Below are 11963 nucleotides of genomic sequence, written 5' to 3' on the forward strand. Positions count from 1 at the left end.
CCATCAATTCAACCTTAGCACCCACCTCGGGCCTCAGCCACCGATCTGGTGACTACCTTCGTCTTGGGGTCACCTCAGCCGGTCGATGCACCTTCGCTGCACCGCGGCCCATAGGGAGCTGTCCGCCCGTCAGTCTTCCTCAATGCGAAGCCCTCTCGGGACCCTCGAGCCGCCAGGTCACCTCAGCTCCAGGCCTCCCCAGAGATTCAGCCTGTCTCCTCAGAGCTTACGCACATTACTCTTTGTTCCCCTGCAGCAGGTTTTCGAAATGCAGCTCCCTCTCGGCTACAGCTGTTTCACTGCCAGTGCGAAGCGCCCAGCAAGCGGCGGCGGCAGCGCCCCCTGCGGCGCACCGAGGGGCCAGGAAGGGAGTGCCCGCCGCCGCCTCCTCCTTCTCCTCCCGGAACGCGGGAGCGGGCTCGGGCGGTGCACGCCCCGAGCGCCGCAACCAAGCTCCTGATTGGCTGCCCCGCGCGACTTCACCGGGAGGGCTCCGGCGGCCGCTGGGAGCCAGCGTTGCGCGTGCGCAGACGCGTGTGCTGAGCGGAGGGGGAGGTGGCCGGCAGCTTCTCCCGCGTCCGCCATTTTGTTGCTGTGGCTCTTGGGAACGGCCTGGGCTAAACCGCCTCGGAGGCGCGACGTTCTTTGGAGTTCGGGGCTTCGCGTGGCGGCGGGTGTCGGTGCGCAGCCGCCCGTTCCACCCTGGGAGTCACTGGACGCGTTCCTGGTACGCCGGACTGCCCAAGACCCCCAAGGCGGCCTCCGCTGGCTCTGGGCTTCGCCCGCTCGGATTCCCGGCTCTGCTCCTCATTCCCCGGGCCGGCTCCCTCCGTGAGGCGGCCCCGGAGCAGGCGGGCGGCTGCGGAGGATGCTGCGGGCCCGGCCGCGCGAGGAAGGTGCGGGCCCAGCCTTCTAAGCGCGCGGCGAGGTGGACCTGGAGGCCCTTCCTTAGCCCCCAAGCCATCTGCCAAGTAAAGGCGTCCAGACCACCCGCCTCCGCGACCAGCCGCAGAGCCCCCGGCCCTTCATCATGTCCTCTGCCAGGTTCGACTCTTCGGACCGCTCCGCCTGGTACATGGGGCCGGTGTCTCGCCAGGAGGCGCAGACCCGGCTTCAGGGCCAGCGCCACGGCGTGTTCTTAGTCCGCGACTCCTCCACCTGCCCAGGGGACTACGTGCTGTCGGTATCCGAGAACTCGCGGGTCTCCCATTATATCATCAACTCGCTGCCCAACCGCCGCTTTAAGATCGGAGACCAGGAGTTTGACCACTTGCCGGCCCTGCTGGAATTTTATAAGATCCACTACCTGGACACCACCACCCTTATCGAGCCCGCGCCCAGGTACGCACCCAACCCGCCTTGCGGGCCGGCTGCTTCGCTCGGGGCCCGGGAGTGTGGGGGATGGTGGCTGGAACCCTCGTTCTCTGTTCGGAGCCCTATTACTTCCCAGGAGATATTCCAAACCGAAAGCTAGTGTCGCGATCCGGGTCACACTGTGCGAGCGTTTTTAGAAATACTGAGCCGTGGTTGCATAGTTGAAAAATACACGCTTTTGGCTTCACACTAAGCCAGGTTTTTGTGTGTGTGTGGCCTTTTTTGGACCATAGACTTCTTTGAGAATTGCAAATAGCCGTGGCGTATTCCCCGAAAATGCATCAACACCCATGTCTGCAAACCATTCAAGGATCGGGGCTGCCTGCCGATCTCTGAGCTGCAGGTTAAGGCCGCCTGGATCGCAGCCTTTGGGACAGTTGACAAATGAAAACGCTGCTCTAGCTTTTAGAAACACTGGCCAGATGAATAGCAGAGCTGTACCTTATTATTCGGGGACTAAGTTTGTCGCGGATTTTCTGTTTTATAATGTATTACAAATGACCAACCCCTTCTCCCCCCCCTCCCCGCACCCCTCAAAAAATACTTTGGTCCCAGGCCCCCCTTTAAAAATATATGTATATTTTTTCCCAAGTTGGACCGTTATAGGCCAGGGAACAATTTGGTTAAATGAAAGAATAAGACTAGCATGTTGCTTACTAAGGGAGATTTTTGAGTGGCACTTGTCTTAGGTCCAGCCTCGTTTGATTTCAAATGTAGTTTCTGTTTTATGTCTAATGATTTTAGTACTTGCTTGAAAGTTTAGAGCCCTTGGTGACACTGAGCAGCAGATAACATGCATAATTTTATTTGAGTATTTGCCACATTAAGGCTTTTATCAGGTCGCCTGATGCTCAGAAGTTTCTTGAAGTATGCCAAATATGAGCTGAAGAAACTGCCTAGAATTTTCTTAAGGGACATGTATTTCTCTGCCCAGTTTGTTTCTTTGATATCTATTCAAAAAGGCCAGGGGATTGGAATAGAGTTTTCAGGATAAGTGGGTACTGACTTTTCACAGGTAAATAACATTTTATTTAAGAACTTTGAACACTGAAAGGTGTTCTGGTGAACCAAGATGGAAGCAACTTTTTGCTTCTGCAGGATAAAGATACAAAAACCAAAGCCAGGACAGGATAATTATTTCAGGCTAACTACTGGCCTAACCAAGGAGCTCTGGTGGTACAGTACATAAAGCATTTGACTGCTAACCAGAACGTTATCAGTTCAAACCCACCAGCTGCTCCTCGGAAGGAAGATGGGGCAATCTACTTCCGTAAAGATTGACAGTTGTAGGAACCCAGTGGGGGTCACTATGAGTCAGGATCGACTCAAAGGCAGTGAGTTTGGTTTGGTTTGGTGGCTGGATTAACTGGGCTGGGAGAAAGTGGTTGTAACTGAAATACTGTGTGACAAAGACCAAGACACCAAGAATCTGATTGGTGAAACGTCGGGTTCTGCACACGCTCGTCATGGCTGTCAGCTTTGAGCACAGTCTGATTCCAGTATCAGGGGTTGGACAGCATCTTGGAACCCACCATAACCGAACCGGACCAAACTCGCTGCCGTCAAGTCGGTTCCAACTCATAGCGACCCCCTTTGGGTTTCCGAGGCAGTAAATCTTTACGGAAGTAGATTGCCCAGTCTTACTTCTGCGGAGTGGCTGATGGGTTTGAACCACTAACTTTCTGGTTAGCAGTCAAATGCCCTAGGCACTACACCACCAGCGCTCCTTGGAACCCACTGTAAGGAGACTATAATGAGTCAGTGACTTCCCTAATTTGTGAAGGTGAATTATATTCCTAATCTCAGGTGTTTATCAAGCCAAGGCCTTGTGCTCATGTTGACGTGACAGGTGCTCTGATTCAGCTGTTTGAAAACGGGTAGCTAATGGGGGGATCCCCTTCTAGAGGGAAAATAGGGTATCCTGCGGTGGTTCCACTCCCCACAAAATTGAGGCCGCGTTTTCCTTCCCTGCGTCTTCCCAGCTACCAGATTTGTCTTTCTGTCTCCTGTGGCTTGTGCAATCGCCATGAGTCTCTTGTCCCCTGCTCGCCATCCCTACTCTTACCTTTGTACCTTGGCGGCTGGGTCTTTGAACGCCAGATTCCACCGCTGGCTTCACTGTTCTAGTCTGCTCACCAATCCGATAACCCCACCCCACCCCACCCCACCCCACCCCACCCCCGCCCTTCCCTGACCCTCCTGAGCCAGGCCTCCCGCTCCGGTTCAGCCGTGTCATTCTTAGGTCCCCCTCCCCCCACTAGCCTGTGGCTGAGATACAAGGTTTGCATTTCCCTGTTCGCATCATCAGTGCACGCTGATTTAGGTCCTGGCTAGCTTTGTGTTTGTAAGCTGAATCCTTGAATTCCCTCTCCCAAGCTTCAGATCAGAGGTTTGAGACTTAGTCTGACATGTTAGTGGCCTTTTATAGCAAAATCACACCTGTCCTCCGGCAGCGAGTGGGCCAGAGCGTTGGTCAAATGCAGAACCGAGCATAATGCTGCTTCAAGCCCCAAACAATACGTTTAAATTGAGCTCTTAAAGCCAGGGTTCCATGACGCTTGGAAAACAAACTTCCTTCTTTTGTTTATTTCACCAAAGTATGTAACTATGGAGTCTTCCTCAGAATTGAAGGACTGGTGCTTGTCTTGATCTAGTCTTGATTCTTTTTATCAGTTTCTTAATTGTTTAAATTTCATTGTGGTCCAATAATATGTAACCAAACATTTGCCATTCTAGCCATTCTTAAATATGTAATTTAGTGATGTTGATTACTTTCGCCATATTGTACAACCATCACCAAACTAAATCCACTGCCATTGAATTGATTCAGACTCATAGCAACTCCCATTGGGTTTCCAAGGCTATAAACTTTTACAGAAGTAGATTGCTTCATCATCCTCCCGCTGAGCAGCTGGTGGGTGTGAACCACCGACCTTCTGGTTAGCAGCCAGATGCTTTATCCACTGTGCCACCAGAGCTCCTTACGACCATCACCACTGTCCATTTTAAAAATATTTATTTTCATTACCCCAAACAGAAACTCTTTATGTACCCCTTCAGCAATGATTCCCCTGTCTCTGCTCCCAACACCTGGTGACTACTAAAAGACTTTTGCCTACAGTAGTTCATGTAAGTGGGATCATAAAATAGTTGTCCTTTCATGTCAGCATAATGTTCTCAAAGTTCATTTGTGCCATAGAGCTTTAGAGCTGACTAATAGGTTATTGTGTGGATATACCACATTTTGCTGTTATTCTCCTCTTGATGGACTCTTGGGGTGTGTCCACTTTGTGGCTACCATTAATGATTCTGCAACGGATATTAATGTACAACTGTTAGTTGAGTCCCTGCTTTCAAGTCTTTTGGGTACAGACCTGGGAGTGGAATTGCTGGCTCCTATGGTAATTTTTTGTTTAACTTTGTAAGGAACCCCCCAGCTGGCTTCCACAGCAGCTGCAGCATTACGCATTCCTTCTAGCAACGTAGAAGAGTTCTGATTACCCCTGCTCCTGGCCACTGCTTGGTATTTTCCATTTTTTCCCTGTTGTTGTTAGCTGCCGCCATTCCTACTCATAGCGACCCCATGTGCAACAGAATGACGCTGCCCAGTCCTGCGCCATCCTCAGTCGTCACTACCTTTGAGCCCTTTGGTGCAGCCACTGTGCCGATCTGCTCCGGTGAGGGTCTTCCTCTTTTTCACTGACTTTATACTGAGCATGATACTCTTCTCCCAGAACTGGTCCCTCCATCCTAGTGGGTGTGAAGTGGTCTCTTCTTGTGGATTTCATCTGCATTCCTCCAGTGAAGTGACAGATGAAGCTAAGAATATTTTCATGTGCTTATTGGCCATTCATTCAATATATTTGTGGGCTTTATACCCATACAAGGAGCTCTGGTAGCATAGTGCCTAAGGCATTTGACTGCTAACCAGAAGGCTGGAGGTTCAAACCCACCGGCCACTCCTCAGAAGGAAGACTGGGCAATCTACTTCGTTAGAGATACCGCCTCAGAAACCCAAGGAGGAGTCACTATGAGTTGCAATCGATTTGACAGCAGTGAGTTTGGTTTTCTGGTTTTGGATCGGCCATTTGCATATTTCTTTGGAAAAATGTCTGTTCAAGTTCTTTGCCGAATGTGTAGTTGCGTTGTCTTTTTGTTGATGACTTGTAGGAGTTCTTTGTATATTCTGATACCCTTATCCAGTAAAAATGTTCCCCAAATATTTCCTCCCTTTCTGTAGGCTGTATCTTTACTTTCTTGATCCTTTAGTTTTCAAAAAGGTTTTATTAATTTATTTATACCTTGTAACATATTAAGTAAAAAAAGGTTTTAATTGGAAGGAAGTCCAATTTCTCTCTTGCTCCTTGGCACCGCCCTTGCCTTCGGTGTCCAAGCCATTGTCGAAAGCAAGGTCTTGAAGCTTTTCCCTGTTTTCTCCTAAGGTTTTTATGAGTTTAGTTTTCACATTTAGTGCTTTAGTTCTCCTTCAGGTCATTGATCCATTTGGAGTTCATTTCCTTATGTGGTGCAAGATAGGGAAGGAATCCTGGTGGTGCAGTGGGTAAGCACTTGACTGCATGCTGAAAGGTCAGCGGTTCAAACCCACCAGCTGCTCTGTGGCAATCTCCTTTCCTAAAGATTTCGGCCTTGGAAACCCTACGGGGCACTTCTACCTATCCTATAAGGTCCCTAGGAGTCAGAATTGACTTTGTGGCGTAGGACTTGGGTGACTTAAGGCCACAACTTCATTCTTTTTCATGTAGAGAGATCTATTTGTCTCAGGACCAGTTGTTGAACAAACTGTTCTATGCCTTGTCAAAAATTAGTCAAATGTATTGTTTGTGTTTGGATTCTCAATGCTGTGGAATGTTCCTTAATTTTCTTTTCTTTTTTTAAATTGTGACTCATGACAACTCTGTAGAACTCTGTAGTATTTTCTTTACTGTAATCTTTTTTTTTTCCTTTAAATTTTATTTATGTTGCTGTTCCTGAGAGTATATACAGCAAAACATAGCCTAATCAGCAGTTTCTACAGGGACCATTTAGTAACATTGACTATATCCTTTGAATTTTTCAGCTCCATTGACATAACAGAGTTCCTCCCCCATTAACATAAACTCACTGCCCTCTAAGATATCTGTATAGCCTTGAAGTTGCTGTTGGCAGTTTTATCCCATTAGATAATTCTTAAAAAGAGCATGATATTCAGGGCTCTCTTCTTAATCATTAAGCTAAGCTACTGTTCAGTTTTTATATGATTTCAGGGGATATTTTTGGTTTCATATTTAATGATTCAGGGCAGTAGTTTCAGGGATTCATCCAGCTTGCATGGCTCCAGAAGTCTGGAGTCCATGAGAATTTTAAATTTCTGTTCCACATTTTCCCCCTTTTGATCAAGATCCATCTGTGGATCAAAATACTGGGTTACTGAGTTTATTTTTTTTTTATTTTAAGACTGTTCCCATACTATATAATAGGGTAAGAGAGCTGTGAGAGAACAGAGAAGGGTGCCCAGCCAAACCTGAGCACACAGGGAATGACCCTCACACCTTGGAAGGAGGTGACCACAGGATGCACAAATGCGCCTTCTCCCTGTATCCCCTTTTCTCAATATTTATGGGAATTCACATCTGGTCTTTATTATTGGGAGTAAAGGAGAAGGGTTACCAGTAATTCTGATAAAATTTGACACTGTGAATTAACCCTGTATTTTCTCCTGGTCAGTTTGTTTAAATCATCTGTTCTGGTTACCTAGTACCACTCTGACAAGAATATACCACAAGTGGGATGGCTTTAACAAATAGGAGTTTATTCTCTTACAATTTGGGAGGCTAAAAGTCCAAATTAAAGTGCCAGGCTCTAGGGGCTGGATGAAAGCCCCTCAACCTTGGGGTCCAGCTCTGCCTCCTGCTCCTGGCCCACTGGAGCTAGAGGCATTTCTTCACTCAGACAGCTGCTGGCTGCTGAGGCTGAGAAGCCCCAAGGTTGACAAGTAAAAAGGCAGTCTCAATGTTACCAAACCACACGGCAGGCCATTAACTTAAGTCCATTGTAAGTCCCAGGGTCGGCAGAGCATAGCAGGCAGCTGAGCAATGACACGGGTACATGCAGGGTCCAAGCGTGCCGTATGCTAGAGACCATTCTCAAAGCTTATTGTTCTATACAGGAAGCAGACCACATACCCAAAGGCAGCTACTCAGCTGCTCAAAGTAGATTCCACCATGGGGTTGATTACCAGTCTCATCATGGAGAATACTTCATCCAGCTGCCCAAACACTCAACCAGGCCCAGCCAAGTTGACACACAAACATAACCACCACATCAAACATAACCACCACATCATCTAAGATTGATTAAGATGAGGTACAAGAACATTGTCATTTCGTTGGTCACAGACATTGTGTAGTTAAGACTTACGTCCCTGCAGGGTGAAAATTACTGGTAGCACTTGGATTTACAACTTTTCTCATACTTAAGACTCAATCACCCAAGTCAGAATTTTCCTTTGGAGCTGAACTATTAGACTAGATTATTTCTAAGGGTTGTTAAGGCTAAAATATTTTTGTTCCTCCTGATAAATAAAAGGAACCGCCAGTTGCTAGCAGTTCAGATTCTCCTACAGCTGACCTATTGCAGTGGTTCTAGAATTGGCCAGGAGTACGGAGGGGGCAGTGGGGTGTTGAAGAGGCTTGAAAACCAAGTCAGGGGGGGAACGCACAAGGTCTCTCACTAGGTTCATGTGATTGGAGTACCTGGACTTTTGAGTTTCCTGAAGGAAAAGACAAATGGGAAGTGGCCTTTGTAATGTTTTATTTAATTAGCAGGAATTTCAAGACCCACTGCATACAAAGCACAGCACTAGACTCCTGGCACAGAACAGGAGTAAACCCTGGAGGAGCCCCTGAGTGGCACACATGGTTAAGCACTGACTGTTCACCAACAGGTTGGCAGTGCAAATCCACCCAGAGGTAGTATGGAAGAAAGGTCTGGAAGTCGGCCTTGGGAGGGCAGTTCTCCAAAACACGCAGGTCACCATGAGTCTGAATCGGCCCTTTGGCAGCTGTTTTTTCTCACCTTTGAGATGTGCAGCCTACTGAAAATATTAAAGCGGAATGGCACGGGAGTTTCAAAGCAGAGTGGCCGGCTGTGCCTTAGGGTCGGCAGGGCTGCAGAGAGGAGTTGCTCCTTCAACTGAATGGTTTGTTTTGTTTTGTTTTGTTGTTGACAAGTATATACACAGCAGAGCTCGCACCTGTTTAGCAGTTTTCAATGGATTCTGACCTTTTTCTTTCTGTTCTGGAGCATGACTTCATTTTTTAGAAACAGTGGCGTGGTACTGTTGCTTTCTAGAGTTTGGGCCATTTGTCTGGAGAAAACACACTGTGTGTGTGTGTGTGTGTGTGTGTGTGATTTAGGTGAAAGTTGACAGAGCAAATTCACTCTCCCTACAGCAGTTCATACACGTTTTGTCTTAGGACATTGACTGCAATCCCCACAATGTAACAGCTCTCTTCCCACTTCCTCCCTGTAATTACCTCTTCCCGTGTCCTCTCCATGCGCTGTCTCCCTGTGCAAACACTGCCCCTTTGTTCTCCCACAATTGATTGCTCCAAGGAGTGTATCTACCTGATGTGAGTGTTCACCATATAGGCCTGTAGCATAGTGCCTAAGGCACTTGACTGCTAACCAGAAGGCTGGCGGTTCAAACCCACCAGCCACTCCTCGGAGGGAAGGTTGGGCATTCCTACTTCTGTAGTGATATTGCCTCGGAAACCCAAGGAGGGGTCACTATGAGTCAGGGCCGACTCGATGGCAGATAACAACAGTAACAACATTGGAAAACAAACTGTTTAAATGATTGACGTTAACCTGAAGTATGGCGTACCTTGTTTTATTATGCTTCACTTTATTGTACTTCGCAGATAGTACGTTCTTCACACGTTGAAAGTTTATGGCAACCCTGGGCCAAGCAAGTCTGTCAGCCAGTCTTCCAGCAGTCTGTGCTCACCGTGTGTCTCCCTGTGTCCCTTTTTGGTCGTTTCTCATGATATGTCCGTTTTTCATCATACTGTTGCACACTTTGTAGACTACATTGTCATCTAAACAACTTTTATATGCACTGGGAAACCAGAAAATTCATGTGACTCACATCACAATGGGCTGGAATCGAACCTGCGATAACCTCCAAGGTCTCCCTGAATAAATTCCTGGGAAGAGCCAAATGGTTGTCACATCAACCAGGGCTTCAGCGTGGTTCAGCCACTGCTGACAAAGCGACACTGTAATGGACCCAGTTTTTTAAAATGTGGGTGAATGGGAGTGCTAACTGTACCGGGAAAAATTACAGGTCGAAGCCCTGCCAGAAACTGAGTCCGTCTTAGAAAACAAGGCCAGGTGTGTGTTGCATAGCAACCAGATCTCTTGACCAGCTGTTGCCAGAGTTGGAGGCCTCAAAGATGGCGGCCCACTGGACTGCTTTGAATGTGTGTCGCGCGCCACGATCCTGGCCACCAGCCCACCTCCCGTGTCAGGCTCCTGAAGGAGCTTCTGCACCTCCCCTTCCAGGGCCTCAGCATGTAATCTGGTTTTGCTTCATCGGCCGTGCCTGAACCAGTTTGAACTGGTTTGAAACCCTGATATCAACCACATTTCACCCTCTACAGTTTGCACGCACCCGCGCTTTTGTACTAGAAAAGAAATAGTACGGTTTTGTGTGCGATTCCTCTCCTTTGTCCAACTGATTCCTGTAGGATGAGTTCAAATACCTGAGGTGGAAGAGTCGCGGCAGGGACTGCAGGAAAGGCAGAGTTACGGTGAGGTCAGGAGACGAGGCTTCTGCTTGTGGCCGGCGGTGGGCTGGGAGGGGAAGATGGGAAGGGCCTTCCAGGCCCGTAGGCGGGTTTGGACTCTGGGAGCCATCTAAGGTGTTAAGAGAGAGTGGCTGTGATTGGTTTTGTTTGGTAGAAGTGGCTCTGGCTGTGGTGTGGGACTGAGTCAGGTTGAAAGTGCAAGTCCGAGCTTGTTGTCAGGTGCTGTCGAGTCATACCCAACTCATAGCAATCCCATGTACAACAGAAGGAAGCACTGCCCAGTCCTGGGCAGCCTCACAGGCCTGCCCGTCCCTGAGCCCGTCATGCAGCCACTGTGTCCACCTCGCTGAGGGGCCTTCTCTTTTTCTCTGGCCCTTGGCTTTATTGAGCATGATTTAAAATTTTCAAAGCTCTTACTGTGAATTATTAACCATCCTATAACTAAGGGCTAATTGGTTAGAATGGGCTGGCTGGTGTAGCAGGAGCATCGGTGAACAGGAGCGTGAACTCGGCAGCCGGGGCCGGGCGCGCTCTGCAGTGCTGCTCGGCCTGATCTGGGAAGCTGCCTGCTGCTTGGACGGGAGACCGCCTGGAACACCAGGGCCGGTAGAGGTCTGAGCTTGGATGAAACGGTCTGGAGTGAGTGTGCAGGTGCTGCGGGAGGGGGTGGCGGGGCAGCTGAAGGGCTGAGAGGTCAGCCACGAGGCGCGGCATGAGTGCCGCGGGGCCAAGGGCCCCCAGCGCTCGGTGGCCCTGGGTGGTGAAGCGGGGCCGCGGTGCCCAGAGCCCTTTCCCCAGAGGTGCCTGGCTGATCTTAGAATCGACTGCTCTGAGCGTGTGTTTCACTTTGTGCTGTGAGATGCTTCATATGTACAAGCGCATTGGTATACCAGAAACCGGACTCCCTGCCATCGAGTCGGTTCGGACTCGTAGCGGCCCCCTTTGGGGTTCCGAGGCAGTAAATCTTTACGGAAGTAGATTGCCCAGTCTTCCTCCCGGGGCGCGGCGGGTGAGTTTGAAGTGCCAAGCCTTCTGCTTAGCAGTCAATGCCTTAGGCACTGTGCCACCAGAGCTCCTTGTGTGGGTATAAAGCCCACAAATATATGGAATGAGTGATTTTCAATATTCGTGTACCCCCTTTAACAAAATAGAATATCTTGTTTGGACCTACCCATCCCTTGAGGTTGATCATATCAGTTTTTCACACAGTTAAGGAGGTTTTAAACTTCAAAGGTATCAACAGTCAGGGTGAAAGCAGTTTTATCTTTGGTGTGTTTGTATGTGGCTTCCTCATCTGTAAAATGGGGTGCTAACAGCCTCGACCTCACAGCGTTGCCGCAAAGGCTGAGTGAGTCATTGCATTGCAGAGGGTGCCTGGCATCCGGTCATGAGTTTCTGCTCCTGCTACGCCTGCTGTCCGTTTTCACATGTACTTTGCTGATATTTTAAGGAGCTCTGATGCGCTGTAGTTAAAGCATTTGGCTGCTAACCAAAAGTCATCAGTTTGAACCCACCAACCGCCCCATGGGAGAAAAATGAGGCAGTGTGCTTCCATAAAGATTGACAGCTTTGGAAGCTTTGTGGGGCAGTTCCACTCTGTCCTCTAGGGGCGCTGTGGGTCAGAATCGACTCCACAGCAGTGGGTGTGGTTTGGACTTTGCTTCTGTGAAGATTGACAGCCTTGGAGACCCTGTGGGGCAGTTCCACTCTGTCCTCTAGGGGCGCTGTGGGTCAGAATGGACTCCAGGCAGTGGGTGTGGTTTGGGCTTTGCTTCTGTG

The 11963-nt window shown here is 49.0% G+C and overlaps 1 protein-coding gene across 1 annotated transcript in view; it reads left to right on the forward strand.

The window, feature by feature from the left end:
- The first annotated feature begins 1030 nt into the window (after positions 1-1030).
- Positions 1031-11963, forward strand: part of CRKL (CRK like proto-oncogene, adaptor protein) — a 38454-nt gene continuing 27521 nt past the window's right edge. The window contains exon 1 of the mRNA XM_007955429.1: positions 1031-1341. Within this exon, the coding sequence (XP_007953620.1) occupies positions 1031-1341 (311 nt within the window). The remainder of the gene's footprint in view (positions 1342-11963) is intronic.

The sequence above is a fragment of the Orycteropus afer genome, unplaced genomic scaffold, assembly GCF_000298275.1.
Source record: "Orycteropus afer afer isolate SDZICR_OR568_19922 unplaced genomic scaffold, OryAfe1.0 scaffold00502, whole genome shotgun sequence".
Lineage (NCBI taxonomy): Eukaryota > Metazoa > Chordata > Mammalia > Tubulidentata > Orycteropodidae > Orycteropus > Orycteropus afer.